Source organism: Falco punctatus (genome assembly GCF_963210335.1).
Source record: "Falco punctatus genome assembly, chromosome: 5".
Taxonomy (NCBI): domain Eukaryota; kingdom Metazoa; phylum Chordata; class Aves; order Falconiformes; family Falconidae; genus Falco; species Falco punctatus.
In genome coordinates this window covers 5,319,150-5,340,176 of record NC_137584.1, presented here as the reverse complement: position 1 = coordinate 5,340,176, position 21,027 = coordinate 5,319,150, and the positions used below count along the sequence as shown (strand labels likewise).

The 21,027-nt window shown below is 38.3% G+C and overlaps 2 protein-coding genes across 6 annotated transcripts in view; both read right to left on the bottom strand.

Annotated features, from left to right (window-relative positions):
- Positions 1-2,029, bottom strand: part of LOC308064638 (gamma-aminobutyric acid receptor subunit rho-2) — a 44,957-nt gene extending 42,928 nt beyond the window's left edge. For all 3 annotated transcript variants that reach the window (XR_013928463.1, XM_080389392.1, XM_080389394.1), the window contains exon 1: positions 59-2,029. Coding sequence is in view for 2 of the 3 variants with exons in the window: in XM_080389392.1 (XP_080245518.1) it covers positions 59-246 (188 nt within the window). In the remaining variant the exon portion in view is untranslated. The remainder of the gene's footprint in view (positions 1-58) is intronic.
- Positions 2,030-2,178: 149 nt separating this feature from the next.
- Positions 2,179-21,027, bottom strand: part of UBE2J1 (ubiquitin conjugating enzyme E2 J1) — a 36,891-nt gene continuing 18,042 nt past the window's right edge. For all 3 annotated transcript variants that reach the window (XM_080389416.1, XM_080389415.1, XM_080389417.1), the window contains exons 3-8: positions 19,655-19,786; positions 18,378-18,462; positions 16,854-16,959; positions 14,428-14,557; positions 10,346-10,477; positions 2,179-3,360 (exon numbers count right to left, since the gene is read on the bottom strand). In XM_080389416.1, the coding sequence (XP_080245542.1) occupies positions 3,103-3,360; positions 10,346-10,477; positions 14,428-14,557; positions 16,854-16,959; positions 18,378-18,462; positions 19,655-19,786 (843 nt within the window). In that variant the 3' untranslated portion in view covers positions 2,179-3,102. The remainder of the gene's footprint in view (positions 3,361-10,345; positions 10,478-14,427; positions 14,558-16,853; positions 16,960-18,377; positions 18,463-19,654; positions 19,787-21,027) is intronic.

Here is a 21,027-nt window from a genome sequence, read left to right as displayed (position 1 = left end):
TAGGAATGTATTTATAAGACTCTAGCAAGAGAAACATACCTATTTTAATAACCCTTACCTCGCCCTCTGTACCTCCAGCTGGCTTGTCCACCTCCTCCTCCTGTGCTTTCTGCTTTCCACAAGAAGAACTAAGCAAAAGATTAATAAAAGGAGTTTTGCAAAATAAGGCATCTTGCTGGAAATAGCAGTCGGGCACTCTGTACTCCAGTAAGCTCCTGTCGTGTAAGTCCCCCTGGGTTTAAACATTGAATCAACTCAAATTCCAGCGTCGAGTGTCCATGGGCGATGAGTGGTAGAACCGCCGCTTTCCTGACGTGGTGTTTTCCACAGGCTTTCAGAGGCTTCTCACTCAGAGCTTCTCCCTCATCACCGCTAAATGATTGGCCATGGCTCGTGAAGTTTGCCTCACCAAACATTTCCACTGGGTCCTAAAGGATATTTACTAAAGCCGTTATGTAAAACCCCGCAATTCTGCATGCCAGCTTTTTGCTCAGTCCCCTAATCTCAGCACAGTGCTACTCTCCTGCCAGACTGTGTAAAACCAGGCTGTCCCTTTTCATTAGGTTTTCCGTTCCTTCACACAGCATCTTTTTTCAGCTGGAAACTGCCTGTGCCACGTTTCAGACATGCATATCGCTGCAAAATGTATGTGCTTTGATGGGTTTATAGCAGCTGAGATTTTATCTTCTGATCTAGTCTCACTCTTGATGCTGTTAAAGATAAAAGATGAGCTATTTCCTCTGAAAACGATGACTTTATTTACCGTTAACTTTTAAAGGAAACTTAAAACATACTAATGCCCAAAGTACCTATACATGCAATTGACTCCTTACATAAAACAAGCTCCCATTATTTTTTTTTTAAATGGGTATTTGCACAACCAGGCATTTTAGATTTTATTAATGAAGATTGAAATAAAAGTGAAAAGCAGCTATTTCCTTAATTGCAAAAGGCTGTTTTCAGAAACCCTTTGAAGCTTATTTTCTCCCAGCTCATTCCGAGGGCAATGCAGAACGCCTCTTTGCAGAAGGCTTCCCTGCTTCACTAACAGCCAGCACGTGGCACAGGTACGAGAGCACAAGTTCGCTTGGCATAGCCGTGAGTCTCTAGGAGAGGAAAAGCACATTCAGAGCGAAGTTTCTAGAGGAGTAAGCAAGTCAAAAGCCAGCAAAACCATCGTCTGGGTCAGACCTCTTCCAGAACTCTCCTGTGAGCCCAAGCTTGCAAGACTTGAATATTTAGGGTATTCAAGCAACACACCAACTAGGAAACAAAACTTCCTCTCAAAGATTCTTAGAGGCTACAGGACGTGGAGAGGTTTGGGGGGGATTTGGTGGGGGTTTCAAGGGTTTTGTATGGTATTTTTTAATTTCTAATGAAATAAATGTACAGATGATTTAGAAATACATCAATATATTGCCATCAAAGCAGAATGTGTAAGTAACTGCTGAACTGGCTGAACAAACTACATACTTCTGTCTGAACCTCTGAAGAAAACTATGTTTTGATCTTTGTTCCATTGTACCTGCAAATTAGATTATCAATAACCCACAAGAAGCGTTAAAAAAACCCGCGGGTTTTGGTTTTGTTTGTTTTGATTTTTTTTTTTAATTTCCATGTTTAATTTTAATTTCCTTATTTTAGGAGTTGTTATAGCTACTTTAACATTTCAAAACACTAACACATACTATATTTAACAAAATTTAGGAAAACTGCAGAGCGCTTGGTAAGTAGTTGCTGAGAAACAGGATGAGAATCTCACTTAAGTCAGTGCTATCGTGTTTGACAGCAACAAAACGAAAGTTAGCTAAATTTCACTGTCTTTGAAATAAACATGCTAGAATACATTTAAATCTGAACAGTAATACCAGATGAAAATTATTCCACTGGTTGCTTTCTTTTCGTTCACTGCAGTACTTAAAACATTCACAGACAAAACCACTCAAAACCTTAACAACTGTTGGTCTATTGCTCGTACATGTGATCTCACAGCATTCAAGAATATTACCAGTTGTTTGGGGTTTTTTTAAATAAACTAATCAATAAGAAAGCCTCTGGGTCCAATACTGATTTTAGGTTAAAGAACCCCACTGTAACAACAACAAAAAAGCCCCAACATAACCAAACCCACAAACAAAAAACCAAAAGGCCATGTGACACTTGAAACATAACTGAAGATTGGCTTTAAACTGTTTATTACTACCCAGGTTTTAATAAATATTTCTCTTAAGCGTGTTCATACATATGAGAGTTTAAGTTTTAAATTTTCTTTAGTAAATAAAACCACATATGAAATATCCAGTTCAACACATTATGTATATTTCTGGTATAATTAAAAGACAATAGCTCTGGGTAAATAATTATATTACATATTTATAACTATTGCAAGAATAGACATGTTTTATATAATCTTCAAATTTAAAAAAACCAAGATATACAATTGAGAGTATTAGAAGAGGACATTCAAATCTTGCAAAAGATTATCCAATCTTTCTTCAAAAAAATAAAAATCAAAATAATGCAAGCAGTTTTCTGGCCCCTTCTTTCCTCCCGTACTCCTTTCCCCCTTTCACACACACAAAGCAGCATCATAACCAATTCGTATGTGTTCCCCCTCTAGAAATGTGTCATGGTAAATAAAAGTGGTTACTAAACTGTATCCCCTCTAAATTAGGAGTTCACTGGACACAAACACATAGCAGTGTTACATTTTATAATTCCTTCTCCAATATCAAATCTTATACTAACTGAGATGGGGTGATTAATTGCATTTACATTCCACAAAAGAAGTGAATGAACCGCTTTTTTTCAGTTGTCTTTTTCTAGTTGATAAATTACTCAGATTGATTTCCCTACCACATGCCTTAATGTTACTCTTCCACTGCACTTTCTCCAATGATCTTGTGGGCGCTCAATTAATACTTGTTGTAGTTAAATAGCCGACTTTGCTTTTCTTACAAGTAATGTATCTGTAGGTACATTAGCATTCATAAGGATTTAAGCGTGAATACAAAAGGTAATCTTTGTAAACAGTTCTCATGTCATACCCAATACAGAATGTTCAATGAAGCATTCAGGTCACTGCTATTACAACGAACAACCTTAAAACTCAAATATATACTCGTTAGCCAAACATATTCTACGAAATATAAGAGCTGCCAATGCAAAAGTCAGAAGGACGATCAGAACAGTGGATCCAGTGTGGTTCATGTTGACTCTTGGTTGCTGCACCCGATTAAAGTCAGTTGAAGACGGAGCCCGTCTCTGACTCTGCTGCTGGGCACGGCGCTGCCGAGGACTTAGAGATGTGTTAGTGGACACAGGCGGAGTCTGCTCTTGACTGGCCGTGGCACTGCTATTCTGAGTTCCACAGTAAAAAGGAAACATGGAGAATTGTGAGGCAAGACAGTGCATAAGATTAGCAAGAAATAAAATCATTAGGACTAAAATGTACTCTTCAGATAACTGTTAATACTTGAAACACGGTAACACATGCCGCTAGTAATGACAAGATTGTTAAAGCCATCATTTCTGCCCACACACTATCCTGAGAAGAAGTCTATTTCAAGCTTGCAAATCAGCAGTTCTAAGGACAACGTAAGTCTGGGGAAACTCTGTCAAAACAGTATTTGAATTCTAGACCGGTTCCAAATCAAGAGATTTCAAATATCTTTGTCTAGGATTTTCTTAAGTCTTTGCAGTTGAAGAAATCTTTAATAATCCTCCAGATAGTTAAATCTCCGAGGATTTGTACTGTCACCTACACTGAAGGGGAAACAAGTTGGGGAGGGCAAGAAAAGAAGTCGAGGGAACTGTAATTCAGCAATGCTGCAGTGCATCCTGTGGACAGCTGGGTCCAAAAGCCTGTTCTCATCCCCAGCAACACTGGAAAAAAAACAGAAGTGCTGAACCCCGAACGGCCCAGCGATCCAGCAGGGATCGCCGACACCGTGCGTGCCGGCACGCACCTATTGCCCTCTACTGGTCAAACGGCGCACTGCCACTACACGCAGTAAAATAAACACACGTAACCGATGCTCAGCTCGGAAGAGAACTATCCTAAAGAAAATTTTCCAGTTTGTAAGATTGAAACTATGGATTCAGAGAGTCCACCAGCCTAATCCTGCTTGCAATAGCAAAAGCCTCAAGCTTCCAACGTTTTAATATTAATAACAGTGACACAGCACAGTTGTTGAAAAAAAAAAACCCCAACATTTTACAAGGTTCAATTTTAAAGTGTTATAAAAAAATGTAGCTCTGACAAAAAGTTGTGGGATGGTTGGGTTTATTTCCAAGTCTTCTTTTCACTTCTCAGAACAGTTTGCAGGTATTCCCACTTACAGCAACCGCTATTTTCCAGAGTCAGCTTTCTCCGAACCCTCCCTTCTTCTAAGAGACCAATTAGCATTATTGCAGATAAAACTAGAATTCTGGACAATTTATATGTACTTCCGAGGAAAAGCCTTTTGATGGACATAATATCTACAACCCTAAGCACTGCTTCGGCCAGCTACTATATCCATAAAAGATATTCCTTCCACATGGCCAAACCCGGAGTATCCTCAATGGTGTATTGGGTTTGATGATCCACAAGACAGAAATTAGCACTTGGTCCCGTGACTCTTTGGCCATATATCTGCATGCAGGAAAATAATTCCAAATTTTCACCTAGTCAGTGAGATTTCACTAGCCCAGGGAAGAGACCTTACCTTCCTTTCCTACCTCCTCATCATTAGGATTTCCTACTGTTTATTATCAGCAAGGAAATACTGGTGTAATTACTTGCCACATCTCACAGCTTGCCCGTTTACACAGGTTTCTTGCCTAAGCTAGCAAGCAGCTTGGGTAGCTTCAAAAGAAAAATATTTTTACAAGATTTATTTTATCAGCAAAGACAGCCAAGAACACCACAAGCAGCTTGCCACAATTTCCACTACACTGCAGAAGAAAGTCATTCTGCTTCATATTGAACCCACTTGAAAGCTCCTCATGCCAAGGAAAATGAAGACTTAAGGAAGCTGAACCTTTGTAAAATGAAGCTCCTAGATTCATCTACACTCTCATCTTTCAGAAGAGAAGAGGGAGAGAAGTGAAATCAGGAAGCAAGAACTGCAAATTCAGCAGGCAAAGCGTCACTCTTCTTAAAGTAGCTTTTAAAAAAAGGAACTAAAAAAAAGTTCCAGAAATATTCCTGATCCTTCATACTCACTAACAAAAGTAACTAGTGCTGGCTGTCACCCACCTGGGTTTCTTCAAAACTGCAAAGTTTTAACTTAAAAATAAAACAGAAGGGCACTGTTCTGAATGAGACAAGCTGCCGTACACTAACATCAGTGGAGCTGTGATTCAAGAGAAACTTCACGTACAACCGCAAGGCTTTAAATTATTTTTTGGAGGACATTATATAGATGCATCAGGGCAGCAGCAGACCGACTGCTTCACCCAAAGCTCAGCTAACCCACTGCCTGGGAATTCCCAACATAATCAAGGACCAACTATTAGCAGACATACAGAAGCAACTTAGGTAAGAAAGGAGTGATTGTTACCCAATATAAATCTGGGACCAGATGCTACTGTATCTTAAATAATACAACATCTAGATAAAGATTTTTTTGTTTGAAGACTTTAATTGTTAAGAATCCCCAAAATGGCAGATGTCTTCACTTACAGTAAGTTTTTAAATCCTTCTCAAGCAAAAACATCAAGATTTTTAGACTAACGCAACACCTCACATGGCACAATTTCCACCCAATTTTAAGTCATTTTCTGCCAATCCATGCTGGGAATGTTGGGGATGAGGGCTTAACAGACTGAAAATACAAAATATTTAATAAGAGCTACACTGTAGCCACCTTTAGCATCAGATCTTTACAGTCACTGAATATGTACTTTGTGTGTTACATTATTTCTGAAGCTTCTGAAGAAACTGCTAGGACTAGCCAAAAACTTAGCTCCAAGAACATCCAAGTCGGATGAATAAGGCTAGTTCAGTAACATATATTACATATATACACTACATATATTAGAATTAGCAAGAAGTTCTATCATATAACAAGATGCAAGTAAGGGAATTTACACTATGTTCAGTCTACTGAAGAATAGTAGCATTCACCGCATCATTTATGTTTCCAGGCCATTATTTAAAAAAAAAAAAAAAAATTATCAGAATGCTGGAAGTACTCAATAATCATCTTAGAAAAGAGTTTTAAAATATAGCAAGCTCTAGGAACTCAGAGCCATATAAATCCTCTGGGTTACTGAAGCCTCTCAGTCATACTCATGATCTCATTTTTTTATACTCATGAAAGATACAGGAATAAAAAGATACAAGGACCACTGAAATAATTGTTTGCCCATATAACTTCCAACTGAAGAACAGCCAAAGTTTGACACAGCATGGCTTAATAGCTGATAAGAAAAATGTCTATTTTTCAACAAATCAAAGCTGGGCCAAGTACTCCTGATTGCTCAGGCATTTTAAATTGTTGCTCTAGTACTACAAAACTTCAGACAACACTTAATACTGATAAAAGGAAACCCTTTTTAACAATATATCATTCAGAAAGTATGATTAAAGGTAAGGGTTTCTATAAATCTCATGCATCAGAACATAGCCTCATTTTCTCACAGAAACCTCCAAGATTAGTTGACTTCAGTTACACTGCTTATTTCATCTCCCCTCATCATAAGGCTTCACCCAGCCAGTATAGTAGCGCAGGGCACTACTTACTACATTGATTAGTAACAGGTGCACTGAGGTTTAATGTATTCCCAGGTTTAATCAGAGTTTTTAGCTTGTCACCTTATAAGTCGTATCAAGTATCAATTTTATTCATCAACTATAAGCACCAAGGTGGGACATCATACCACATCAACACACTAAATGTAGGTTGCTACAGGTGTGGTAGGAGTTCAGGCTCCCATCATATTCCACATGGATTTAGTCATTGCAATCAGGGGTACAGACAGAGCAACGTAGCCTACCAACCTCTGCTTCTCAGTAAGCTGCAGTTCTCTCTAGCCTAGTCTAACTAGTCCCGCAGACTGTGATGAGAATATGGTATCAACATTTAGGAGACCTTTGGCGTAGTAGGCGACTTAATCTGGACCCGAGTTCAACATGAGTATCTGCAATATACTCATTCAAAAACATTCTTTTGCTCAAATGTGGAAGAATCTCATTTTCTTAATGTTAAGGTGAATTACTCGTACTGAGCCCACTTCCAGTAGTACCTTGCTTGCCATTTGAATACTCAAACAGGAACAGCGTACCATTACTTTGCCCTGAGCAGACATCAACAGCTACTACTACTAATGCTTTAGGTAGCCATTTGTTTTAGCCTTAATAATGCTTAAAGCCTGTTATTTGCAGCTCTGTATCCTTTTACCCAAGCTGCTGTGGCAGCATTTTCCAGAGCCTCCATGGCAGCATCGTTCCTTTTATCGTTCTCATTGCCTTGCACCAGCAAACCTCGATAACGTTATGGCAAGTTCTCCTGGGAAGCAACTATCGCTGGTGTGAGAATCATCCCCTTTCCCTCCTTTTTCTTTATTCAAATAAAGTAATTTAAGTACTTGATAAATATTCTCTAATAATATAGGTGCACAAAATTTTAACCGCCAACGTGCAACATCTGCACTAGCGTTGCACACTTCAGTCATTGCTAGCAAGGCCATGGATGGGAACAACCAACAAGTGGGTTTGATGAAAAGCACATAGTACTAGGGGAAAAACATGGCAAAAAAACCCTTCATCATCAAGTGCTGCACTGAAGAGACAACTTCTATCCTTCTGTCTGCTTTTTAAATGGCAGGAACTAAGGAAATACATACACAGCACTGCACTGGGAAGGTATTTAGTCCTCTACTAGAGAGCAGACTGAAGCGGACACTGTAGTAATTTTAACTGTGGCATCAAGATACTAGCTGCTGGTCTGGCAAAATGACAATTGAAGGTGGGGAGGGAGGGCTGTGACCTAGAAGATGAGGTCAGGCAGGGAGAGCACAGAAATCAAGAGCACTGAGTGCACCTCTCCAACAGCACAAACACACCCACACGACAATTACATCACACAGTAAGTCTCTTCACAGGCAAAAATCTGTAAGACTAAAAAGTAATAAATAACACAACAGCTCACACTATGATAGCATTGCTGTTGATATAACAATTGGCGTTACTAACACAAACTATTTCAATTTGAGTTTTGAATTCTGAAAAAAAAAAAAATCGTTAACTGAAATACTGTAAGTCTTAGGGCTTCTTTAGTCAGTGAGGCTATATCCCTTTAAGTGAAAGGTGACAGAAGGGAAAGCTAATTCAAAATATCTTTTCTTCTAATGAAATGAAAAATTCTCTCTTCAGGAATAAGGCCGTGTGTGGAACAGTGAGAATGGAGTAAAAGTGATGCCGTGCCAGAGACACATGGCATTGTGCTTTTCACACAAGAATTCAGTTAAACCTATGCCGGAAAGGGCAACACTGTGCTCACAAATACCTCGTCATTAATTCACTGCAAAATCTCTGTCCTTTCAAGCAGCTTAAAAGGTAAAAAACATGGAAGAGACGATTGGTGCTGGAAGAACAAACTCGCCCATGATGCAGCCTGTAGATTGCTTCTCCCATAGTGATAACATAGCCTACAGATTCTCTTCTCTTCACCTATTTACCATCATGTTTTCAACGAAGACTGGTTACATTTTAACTTCGTTACATTAAATGAAGAGGGGTAAACATTTTATCCAAAAGAAAAAGAAAATTGATCGGATGTTGCCCACACCTAACACTTACAACTTAGTAAGGTAGAATTAAGTCTTCATACAAGAACTAAGACAATAAATTGATTTTACACATGCAAGAAGCCCAGTTGAGCAGAAAGGATCCAACTTTGCACGGATACTCTTTCAGATCAAGGCCTCCAGCCCCCTACTTTGGGAAGATTTCTGTTAACTTCCACATTAATATGAACACAAAAATAGCAAGCTCAAATTCTTTAAGTAATCCTTCCTGTTACACATTTCTGTCTTCCACTGTGTGGCTGTACATTTTCACTCCCCAATGGCTCCAGAAAATTTCTAACACTCGAAATGGGGCAGCCCAGAAACAGGGGTATTGCTTCAAACTCAAACTAACAATCATGACTGTGATCCCTTAAAATATGAATCCACTTTTCATCGTTTACAGTTTATAACATGTAAGTATTTTTACCTACATTTATATATTTAAAGGTCTCATTTCACATGGGACTGTTCTGCTGAACGTTAAGTTAATCATTACTTATTAAATCCGCATAACTAATTAAAATAAAATCTCTTAGAAATGGGATTAATAAAGAAAAAACAGTCTTTTTCCTCAGGAAAATGCTAGCGATGCCTTGGTATTTTGGCTAGTACTACTATATTAGGCAGGATTTGCAATAAGAAGAATAAAATAAAATGGTTTATTAAATCCTGAACAATCTGGAAAAATCCTTATTGTGGAAAAAAGTATGCTATTAGCATGTTTATATTTCTACATAGCTTGAAAATATGTTGCAAACACACAACAGATGGTCTGACGTTATTTGACGTGTTTTAGGTTTTTTAACCGATCTGCAGCCCCATCTCTCTAAACAGACAGCTTAGCTGGGATTTGCCTGCAATTTATCAGTGAATTTAGATTGCATTTGCCACAGTCATAACAGCAGCTGCCTTGGCCCACCACCAGGCCTCCGTCACTTCCAAAACCATTATGTAAGTCCTACACCTAGTAGTATTAAAACGTAAGTGTCATACTTCAAATGGTAAGAATATTTCAGTCAGACTTACTTGAGAGCTTATAAAAGCTAGGAAGATCTATTGAATCAATATTAATTAAATTAAATTATATTATATATATTATTTGCATTCATTTATATCTAATATATTATTTATATTAAATTATTTAATAAATTAATTATTAATTACGCTATAAATTATCACAAACATTTCGCCTCTGGCTAAGAATTCTGTTGCAAAAGTCTGTGCTACATTATGCAGACAGTAAACTGTAGTACTTCAGACACTGCAACTTTTTAATGAACTGTTAACCCATATATTAAAGAAACTACTAGGAACAAGAATTGCTAAAATAACATTGTTTATAATTTTTAAAAGGAGGAAGTGAAAGCAAAGCGATCACTATATCTAAAAGTGATTCAGCATACTATTTGCTCATTTTACACATAGATTTTATATAAAAGTATGCAGTTTTAGAAGAAACGTATTAACTACATACTCATAATGAAGCCTCGGATCAGCTTAATGGTACTGATTTCACGTTCAGACTATGTCTGTGCTTGCACTGATAAAGCTCAGAGACAGACCATACCATTGCGCTTGCTGGGTCCTGGAGCACTCTAGCTGTACCATCCTGCTGGGGCTCACATGAAGCGGCAGAGTGGTTCAGTCCCGACGTGTTTGACGGTCCAGCATCAGACTTCCTGGATGAATTTACTTCTGCCTACAAGGAGTATGTATGTACACTTCAGAGGCAAGATTCAAATCGCTCCAAAAAGATTTGGCTTATTTTCAAATGTGTATTTTAATGTATGGAGAATATGAGACATACTGAAATGTAATAATCAAGTACACCAACCGCATTTCAACTACACACCAACAGGTTTAAGAAATTCTCATTCTTTAGAAATGAGACTATAGATGTGCAAGCATCAGTCTAAAAAAAATTCTAAGTTCCTTTGCACATAATAACATGTATAACATTAAAAAAATGCACATATGTATAAAGCAAAAAAGAAAATTCTTTATACGATCCAGGACAAAATAATGCCACAAATGACACCATTTTTTAAAACTTCTGTTTCTCATGTCCTTAAGACGATGCTGACTACCGTTGTTACAAATAAACTAATATAACCTGTTTCTCAGCAGGGCTAACTAGCCTCTGCTAAATGCTAGTTTAATGTGGTTATACTTCTAGTACCAATGTTGCCTCACAACCAGAGTGGGCATAAACGCATGGCACTACACCGTCAGGCACACATTCCACAGTTTACAGTATTTAAATTTCAGCACAAGCAAAGCAAAATAAAAATAAAAGTTTTATAATACTGGTTTTGTATGCATTTATAAAATGTCTAACAAGCACAAATTCCCAGAATTTAGATTTCATGCATTTGGAAATTTGAGACAAGAGATCAGTAGTGACATAGAAGTTCATGTTTAAAACAGTATATGTGCCTGCAATAATCCTTTGGGAATGGAAAGGAACATAGCATCAGAGTCCTGAACTGAAACACTTTAAAATTTATACATTTAATCTATCTAAGAAAAAATAAATTAATGATCAGATCAATTTTTATCAGCAAGCATGTCTCCTTCCAAGTCATGTATCTAGATCTCAATTTATTACACAAATGACAATTCCAAATCTAATACCTGTCTTCAAATGCAGATGTAAGTAGTGGTAGTAATAGTAAGAAATACAAACAGTGTATTAGAAACCAACCAGTTATGGTGATAACAAGCTGGTAAGATCAAAAGATAATGATATTCTTTCAGGATACTATTTTGTGTGAGAAATTAAAATTCCCTGTTTCTTCATGTGTATTATCTCAGGAGAATCCAAAAAAATGTCACTGAAACAACCTGAAGATGAATTTAAATTTAACAACACTTAACAATCTGACAACATTGCTCTCCTTTTGCACTTCACTACTATGAACTGTAATAATATTAGATAGGACAAGTTCTGACTCAAATATGGACCAGCAACAAAGCATCACAGGATTATGAATAATTTAGGCTGGAATGGACCTCTGGATGACACCAGGTCCAACTCCCTCCTCAAAGCAGAGTCACATTAAGTCAAGTTGTGAGCATCCCTGAAGATTCTACAGCCTCTCGGAGCAGTCTGCTCCAGCATTTGACAACCTGCAAAGTGAATTTTCCTTTCCCATATCCAGTTCTAAGTTCCTTCCCTGGAACCTGTGACCACTGCTTTTCATACTTCTGCTTTTTCCAATACAGCCTTCATTTCATCTTTACTGTTAATCTCTATAAAGCACATACACTACAAAATGTGCATTTGATTTATTTTAGTTTAGGAAAGTACTAAGTCTAGTATGCTAGACTGAAGTCAGACTAACATTCAAATAAATAACCACCTGAAAGTTCCCAAAACTGAAGTATCTTTTTTGTCACACAGTCTCATTTTTCTCCAGCCCTTACCTCTGCTTCCAGAAAAGTTGGAGAACACAGACAACCAGGAAAGAAAATCAACATATGTAAACGAAATAATGAGGGTGAGAATTAGTTTTACTGCACAATATGCCTTGTGATGGCAATATGTAGATAAACTATAGTGTTTTACAGTCATGTGTATGCTATCAGTCATCTTTCTTTTTTTCTTTGAAGTGGAATGGAATTTATGGTATATAGCACCTAAAATGCAGAAAACAATCTGCAAGTCAAAGTAAAACTAATAAAAAAATATGCAGTTTTCTATTAAAACAGACAGGAACAAAGGTGAAGGCTCACAGAAGCAGAAAAACTAATGAGAAAACGTGGTTTATTTTTCCTCCTGAATTTCATATTCCTTTCTCAACACCTCATATGGTTTGTTTTTTCAAAAATTACCATTTTGCTTAAGGCTGGTATGAAATGATTTCTCATAATCCCAGGATCATCTAGAAAAAGATAGGAAATCTCTTCTTTAAGGATCAAGATAATGCAGAGATTGCTAGTATGTTTGCTAGTAGAGAGGCTCTCTCCAATTATACACTCAATCAGCAATCTGATGTTAAATCTTACTCCCTAAGTTGACACGGACTATATCCAAACTACTAAAAAGCTTTTTGTGTTCTCTGCTAGTAATTCATAGTATTAGTTTACTAAAAAAAATTAATCAAATGCCTCAGCCTAACATCAATCAAACAAACAATAACGAAGTCAAGGAAAGCAGAGAAGCAGGAAGCTTAAAAAAACCCAATCCCTAAAATTTTATTTGAGAAAGGGAGGGAAGGCACAACCAGAGGACAGAACTGATTTACCTTGTAAAAAAAGCACTAGAAACCTGAGGCTTTTGAAGCACAATGGATACTAAAAGGCTCTAGAAACCTGAGGCTTTTGTTCATTCTTCCCTTGCTGAGTGCTTATTGTTAGCAGGTGGCGTTAAGTATGTGGACACATGAAATGCACCAATATTCTTTAAAGGTCGACGTCCCCAAGTCTTTCATTTTAAAACTGAAAAAGGTATGACATGAAGTTGAGAGTTCTTTCTTTAAAAAAAAAAAAAAAAATCATACTCCAATATTTCTAGAATTTCTTGGATGAGGATTAGCAGTTCTCAAGTAAAAATTAATCATAGGTATTTTAACCCTCATATATTGTAAAAAAGCCAGGAGGCAGGCAGTCCATTGCTCCTCCAAGTAGTTCCTTTTAAAATTCTGTCCCTGTATCTCCTCACCTTTGTAAAATATTTTGAAATGGTTTTATCATGTTATTACACACAGACCGAACCATGTCAACATGTCTAGATGCGAGATCACACAGGAATACACAGGTCCTGCAAAACTGGAGTAATGCTCAGTAGAAGGCAATCTCACTCTCATGGCACACACAGAAAAAAAACGTCGTCTTAAGGACAGTGTTAGGAGAACACTGTTGATACAAGGGGACATACCAGAGTCCCCAGCCTCAGTGAGGATGCATTCTGCACCAATGCCATATTGTCATAATATGTTTCATTGTAGTTCCCCGCCCTCATGCACATCAGTCTTCCTTAGTGGCCGATTTAAAAGTTTAGTGGAAAACCCAGTGAAAAACAAGACTGTGCATGCAAGACATGCAGTTTTCTAAGGCACGTATTTGGCTAAACAAATCTTACTTTCTCTGAAACACAAGCTAGAGAACACCTTTTTGGGTAACAGCAACTTCCATGCCAGAGTTCAACTTTCAGTATCTTCAGCTGCAGGGTAGTTCAAAAGAATTTGCAACCATTTTTCAGTAGGAATATGTTTTATTCCTTCCATAAGCCAAAAGGAGGAAGAACAAAAAAAAGAAAAAAAAAAAATCACAAAGGAAAAAAAATTAGGTTAGCTTTGGCCAAACTTTGCTAACACACTTGCAGTAAGACTAATTCTGGAGAATTTAATCAAGATATTAGTGACCAAAAACATGGAAGTAAAAGCAACATAGTTAGGGAGTTCCTACCACAGTGCTCACCACTGAAATTAAAACTAATCAATTGGTGCTTGAGATGCACAACTTATTAATCGGCACATTTCAAGAGATCCACTCCTGTATTTCTCTTTCAGACTGTCCTAAAAAAGCAGGTTTCCACACAGAGATTGATGAAGGTTTATGAAATGAAGCCTTCTGCAATTTACAAGTGTTTCCTCAATATTTTTTTTTTTAAATTCTATACAACAGAAGTTTAAACAGTGACATCACCTTGAAGCTAATTTGTCTGGCAAGTTCTTTAGCTTCCTTGTCTGCCTGGCTTGACACGCTTCCGGATGTCAGTGGTAAGAGAGCCGTCTTCATAGATGTGCCACACATTTCACAACAGAAGTCTTGTGACCTGGCCACAAATGACACAGCTCAGAATAGCATGTTCTCATGATGTTCTTGTGCGCTTGTTTAAATAAACTATTTGCAAAACAACCCACAGAAAGACAAGTGATGTCAAGACCAGTAGCTTAAAAGTACTTCCCACCGCCCCAAATCACACTACTCTGAAAAAATGTTGAGAATAATCTATACTACAAATACATATTCTCTTATGTCATTTAGGAAAGTATTAACAAGTGACTTACATATTGCTATTATCTATCCTTTATTAATAATTTGTTACATTTTAAAACTTTTTATCTGCAGCAAATTAAAATTGTAAATTGTAAAGATCTAACTATTATTGCAAATATTAAATTGGAGCCAGGAGCTCACACCTCAAATCTAGGAATTTCAGCTTCTGCAAAAGCATTACTTTTCCTCTCTTGCACACATAATTTATCTACAGGGCACACTGCAGGCAGCTCTCCAAGCCAATGAGAAACCACACAACCTTGATAGCACAGTATCAAAACCAACCCACTAAACCCTGCCTCCCACCAGGGCTTATTAGCTTTGACTCAGTGCCATGCTAAGAGGAAAGCTGCAGCTTCCGACTGGCTCAGAGTACAGGCAGAATAAGCTCACACCTGCCTGCAAAATAAGTTACTAGTTACAATTTAGAATACAGTAACTTTGCTTATAAGATAGGGATACAGTCTTTCAAGTACCTTCTCCTTCTCAGATGAGGAAGGGAGAAAGACCAAAAAGAACGCAAAGGTGTAAGACTTCACTTAAGGACTATCACAGAATAATTGAGCTTGAGAGACACCTCTGGAGATCACTTAGTCCAGTCTCCTTGCTCAAAGCAGAGTCAAGCAAAACATGTTGCTCAGGTCTGTTTCCAGTCACATTTTTAATACCTCCAAGGATAGAGATTCCACCACCCCTCCGGGCAACCTGTGCTAGCGCTCTGACCATCTCCACAGAAAAAAAAAAAAAAGTGTTTTCTTGCATCCAGATCTTGTAGGTTTCATTTTGTGCCCTTTGCCTCTTGCCCTGGCACTGGATGCCAGTGAGAAGAGACTGGCTCTGCCTTCTTTACACCTTCCTTTCAGATATTTGTACACATGAGTAAGATCCCCTGAGCCTTCTCTTCTTCAGACTGAACGCTCCCAGCTTTCCTTATATGAAACATGTTCCAGTCCCCTGCATCACCTTTGTGGCACTGCACTGGATTCGTGCCAGTAAGTCCCTGTCTTTCCTGTACCTTGACCTGGACCCAGACTCCAGATGCCTCCCCAGCGCTGACTGGATCTGTCGGCAACGCTCTTCCTAATGCAGCCCAGGACACCGTTCGCCTTCTTTGCTGCAAGGGCACATTGATGCCTCATTAATAGCTTGGTGTCCACCAGGTCCCCCACTTCTAAGCTCCTTTCCAGCTGGTTGGCAGGTGTTACTCCTCTGCAGGAGTAGAACTTTGTAGCTTTTCTTTGTTGAACCTAAGGAAGTTCCTCCAGCCCCTTGAGGTCTGGTGTATCAGCCACTCTTTCCTGATCTGTATCTTCTGCAAGCTTGCTGAGGGTGTACTCTGCCCCATCGTCCAGGCCATTAATGACACAGAATTGCACTGGTCCCACTGTGGACCTCTGAAGTACACCAGCAGTGACCAGCCTGCAGGTGACTGTGTTGCTTACCACACCCCTTTGAACCAGGCAGCTCAGCCAGTTCTTAATCCACCTTACTGTCCCCACTTGCCTTGGCTGTACTTCAGAGCCTCTGTATGAGGATGGTAAGGAAGACAGCACCAAAAGCCTTGCTAAAGTCAACATAAACAACATCCACTGATTTCCCCTTGTCCACTAAGCTAAACATTTCGTCAAGTCACAAATTCAATTAACTTCTTAAAAATCATTCACAAGCAGTTGTTTCAGATTTTTTTGCCATTGTTCCATTATTATTATTTACTTAAGGGAAATGATACATCATTGTTTTGGTTGTTTTCTCCCCCACCAACACTGACTATCAATTCCATCACACTGATTTTCTCTCCACACTGCAATTACTACTGTATCACAACGCTAATTACATCTCTAAGCCTGAATTTCAGACAAACCTCTGAACTGACCACACAGTGCTGAAAGGAACACAGCCCTCTGAAATTATTTTGTTTAACCCTAAGTTCCGAGTTTGCACAATGTTCAGGAAAAAAAAATATATATATATATATACACAAGGCACAGACCTTTCTGTTATAATTGGAATAAATGCAAGAGAACAGACTGAGGCAATATATATTTGTACTTACAGTAACAAACAGTGCTTACTTTTTAGCAAGAGCTCTTCTTTCTTCTGGTGTATAATCTAGAGATCCTATTGCTCCTTCACCTTTGGTTGGCATAAATCCAATAATGGCTAGTAAAGCTGTTCTTACTAAAACGGGAAAACAAATACAAACAAGGTTGCAGAAACAACTGCTATGTTATCTCACTCTACACTCAGCATAGAAAAGCTGCACCTCTGCCTGAGAAACTTCATTTTGTCTAAAGAAGTAGTCTGAATTTCATACAAGCAGCACAGGGTTTTTTGCTACACAGCAAGGCTTTCTTAAATTTTTAATAATTATAATTATAAACTTCACATTATAAACGAAAGGTAAGGCCTCACTATTCCATCAGTCAACACAGAGAAGAAAAGCTAAGTTGTTACAAAAATGTTGCATCAATATAAAAGTTACAGTTCAAGACTTTAAAAATGTGTTCTGAAGTAAAAAAAATAAGGTAGAATTAACATAAAGGGGGAGGGGGGAAGAAGAGGATTCATAACATCGTCTTCTTTCTGTGCATGCTTTCTGTTAGACACAAATTCTGCAATCTAGTGCACACAATCTCAGAGGTTTTCTTTTATGTAGAATTTGTTCCTTTTATGTCATCGTGTTGGGGAAGAAGCTCACTTAAACACTGTAACAGCAAATAACAGAATTGCCATCTAAAACATTATTTTAGACAATATCTACCCTTCGATTTTAAGAATTCAAGACACTTTGCTAGTAGATTTGGTATATAAATATCATATGAAGATAACTACCACAAAATAGAGATAGGATATTTACACCTCCTGCTCAGAAGACAGTATTTTCTACTCAAAAAAAACCCAAAAAACCAAGACACTACCAAAGTTGAAGTGGTCTGTTATAACACTCCTAAGATCTTATGTACATATTTTATAACTGCAACTGATATTGAAAGAGATAATTGTTGCACTGTACTCAACAAAACTAAAATTATATAAACACAGAAATATTGCCTTAGATTGTCTGTGGCAACTCTCAATTTTTGCGATAATGAAACTTTAAAGAAACCCGTAGAAAACATTCAGTTATTGTGAACTTGGACCACTTGGACCAAGTCTTTCCTCTTGAGTGTTCAGAAGTACAGCATCACAATTAAAAGCTGATCGCACTCCCCTCTATCAATATTTAAGCTGGTTTTAATTATACAAAAACAGGGTAAAGTAACAGGATTTAAAGTATTTTCATAAGAACAATTTTTTAAAAAACCACAAAAACAAAGAATATTTTAAGTAGTCTGCAAATTCTTAATGCTTGTGCATCCACTAAGAGCCTACCATCAGCCCTCAGTTTCTCAACCATTTCACCCAGTATTTATTTACTTATTCTCAAATCTTCCCATGTCGTTCTTTCATAACTTTACATTTCTCAAGTTCTCCTATACTTTTACTCCCTCTGTCTCCTTTTTCACTATAAATATTCCTTGTGAGATTATTTTCTTTTCAGTTTAAAGATTTAGTTGCTTGATGGGGGGAACATTTTCCAAATAACTGTTACTTACTACTCCATGAAGGCTGCCATGTTTCAGGATGATGGCCCGAGATGCTTAAACAAATTTTCTTCCCCACTTCAAACCTGCCATTGGCCTTCAAAGGAAGAAGAAAGGTATAGTAAAACATGCTGGAAGTTAACTCTTGGGTTTTACTAAAAGTTGTAAAAAACATGATCAAACAAATCTATATGCAAACAACACTTGATAATTACATTACTGCCAACCTCACAAAATTGGCATTCAGCTTTCTGAAAAAAAAGAATCATAGAATGGCTTGGGTTGGAAGGGACCTTAAAGATCATCTAGTTTCAACTCCCTTGCCACGCGCAGGGACACCTTCCACCAGACCAGGTTGCTCAAACCCCATCCAGCCTGGCCCTGAGCACTCCCAGGGATGGGGCAGCCACTGCTGCTCTGGGCAGCCTGTGCCAGTGCCTCACCACCCTTGTAGTGAAGAATTCCTTCCTAGCATCTAATCTAAAGCCACCCTCTTTCAGTTTAAAGCCATTACCCCTTGTCCCACCACTACATGCCCTTGTAAAAAGTCCCCCCCCAGCTTTCTCAGAGACCCCCTTTAGGTACTGGAAGGCTGCTACGAGGTCTCCCTGGAGCCTTCTTTTCTCCAGGCTGAACAATCCCAACTCTCTCAGCCTGTCTTCATAGGAGAGGTGCTCCAGCCCTCTGATCATCTTCGTGGCCCTCCTCTGGACTCACTCCAACAGGTCCATGTCTTTCTTACGTTGGGAGCTCCAGAGCTGAATGCAGTATTTTAGGTGGAGTCTCACAAGAGTGGAGTAGAGGAAGAGTCCCTCAGCCATCTGCCTCTATTCATGCATGAAGAAACCCTTAATTGATACCTCACATGTTCCAGTGTGACACAGTGGCTTGCCTGTTGCTCCTGTAACCCACACACCACATATAGAGCGCCTGAAAAGCTATAGCTCTATGAAACTATGCACAAATGTGTGCCTTTGCCCCAAACCATAGGTCTGCCTTCCAACATGTGACCAATGTCTCCAACAGAAACCAAGAGAGCCCATGGAGAGAAAGTTAAGCAATCATATCAGCAATGTGATGACTCCTGGAGTAAAATTTCATATATTAGGTGCAAAGCTTCATTAATTACAGAATACCAAAGTCACTTCTGGTCTTAAATCAGCAGCAGTAACTGTACTATGCCACCTCTCTTACCAAAATTATAATAATTAAAATGCCAAGAATATTTCTCAGACATCTACATTTCAATTGATGATGTAAAAAGGAAAAAAACTGGTAAACATGCTTACCGTCAGCAAAATAATGCTGGGTGGTTTCATGGGATATTCAGGTGGTAGTACTATTCGCCCGTGATAAATCCCTCCATCGAAATCTGAATCTGGAGGGCCTCTAACAGTAAAATGCCATTCAAAAAGATTATCCTAAAATGCCCCCATCAAAGGGAGATTAAAAAAAAAAAAAGGGAAAAGTGCGTCAAAGTAGTAAACAACTAAAAACAATTTTCTTGACCAAGGACAGTCCACAGCAGAAATTTTAAGAAGTCAAAATCAAATGAAAAGTAAGATAACCAACACAGCACTAAGATTCTGGTTAAAAGGATAAAATATTATAGCTTTCCGGTATTTTTCTTACACAACAGCTTTTTTTGAAACCCTCAAATTCATTATGCAAAACTCTTGTCATAACTGATACAACTAGATACCCAACTAGATACCACTTAATACCCAACACATGGAAAACTGTCTTTGCCCCAGTGAATCATTTCTGGAGAACCGACGGGAGACCCAGCCCAAAAAAGAATATTAATGACAGCATCCTCAAAGCCCCTTCCATGACCAAGTCAACGCAGGGACTTGACACACACCCCAGAGAAATCCCATCCTCTTTTGCTCCTCCATAAACAATTTTTAAACAGCTACTGTGCCTTACTGCACAACAGGTACACTTTCCAATTTGGAAAACTATTTTCAATGGACATCTACATAACTTCTCTTCAAGCATTATTTCTTCAGGGTTCTGCATTTGGCTTTGTGTATCAGATCTCACAGTGCCCACAACTCCCTGAATATTTACAAGCAGAACAAGTCCTACTATTAATACAGGAGTCCAAATGAGGTTTGCTGTCAGTAAACAAGATCTCTCAACTAATGCTGAACACTGGTATCAGAGGGCTGTGACAACCTAGTTACAATTTTTTCAAGGATGGGAGGTAACTGGCAACACTTCCAGCATTTCTGTTCATTTGCCACTGTTCTCTTCCCGGCAAGTCACTGTTCTAACCCAGAAATAAGATCTTCATGTAAGTTACAAGTAATAGCATGAATTAATCCTTACATTTCACCACAGGAAGGGGAAACACAAGGTACTATAGTGTTGGTAATAACATGTATTTCATAGTACCTAGGAACACACTATTTTCTGTATGTTAGCTGCACTACATATTTCTGTGAACAGCTAAATCAACCCCCTAAACAGAATACCACAGAACATTGCCTTTTTTACTATTCCAGTGAAATCAGAAGGTGTTTCTGTTTAAGCTTCTAACCACCAGAACTTCACTGCCCTATTAGCCCAAAAACTTCACTGGGCATTTAGAAGACCTCAAGAAGCTACTATTTAAGCAAAATCTAAACATTCTCTCTTACAATGCACCCAGAATTGC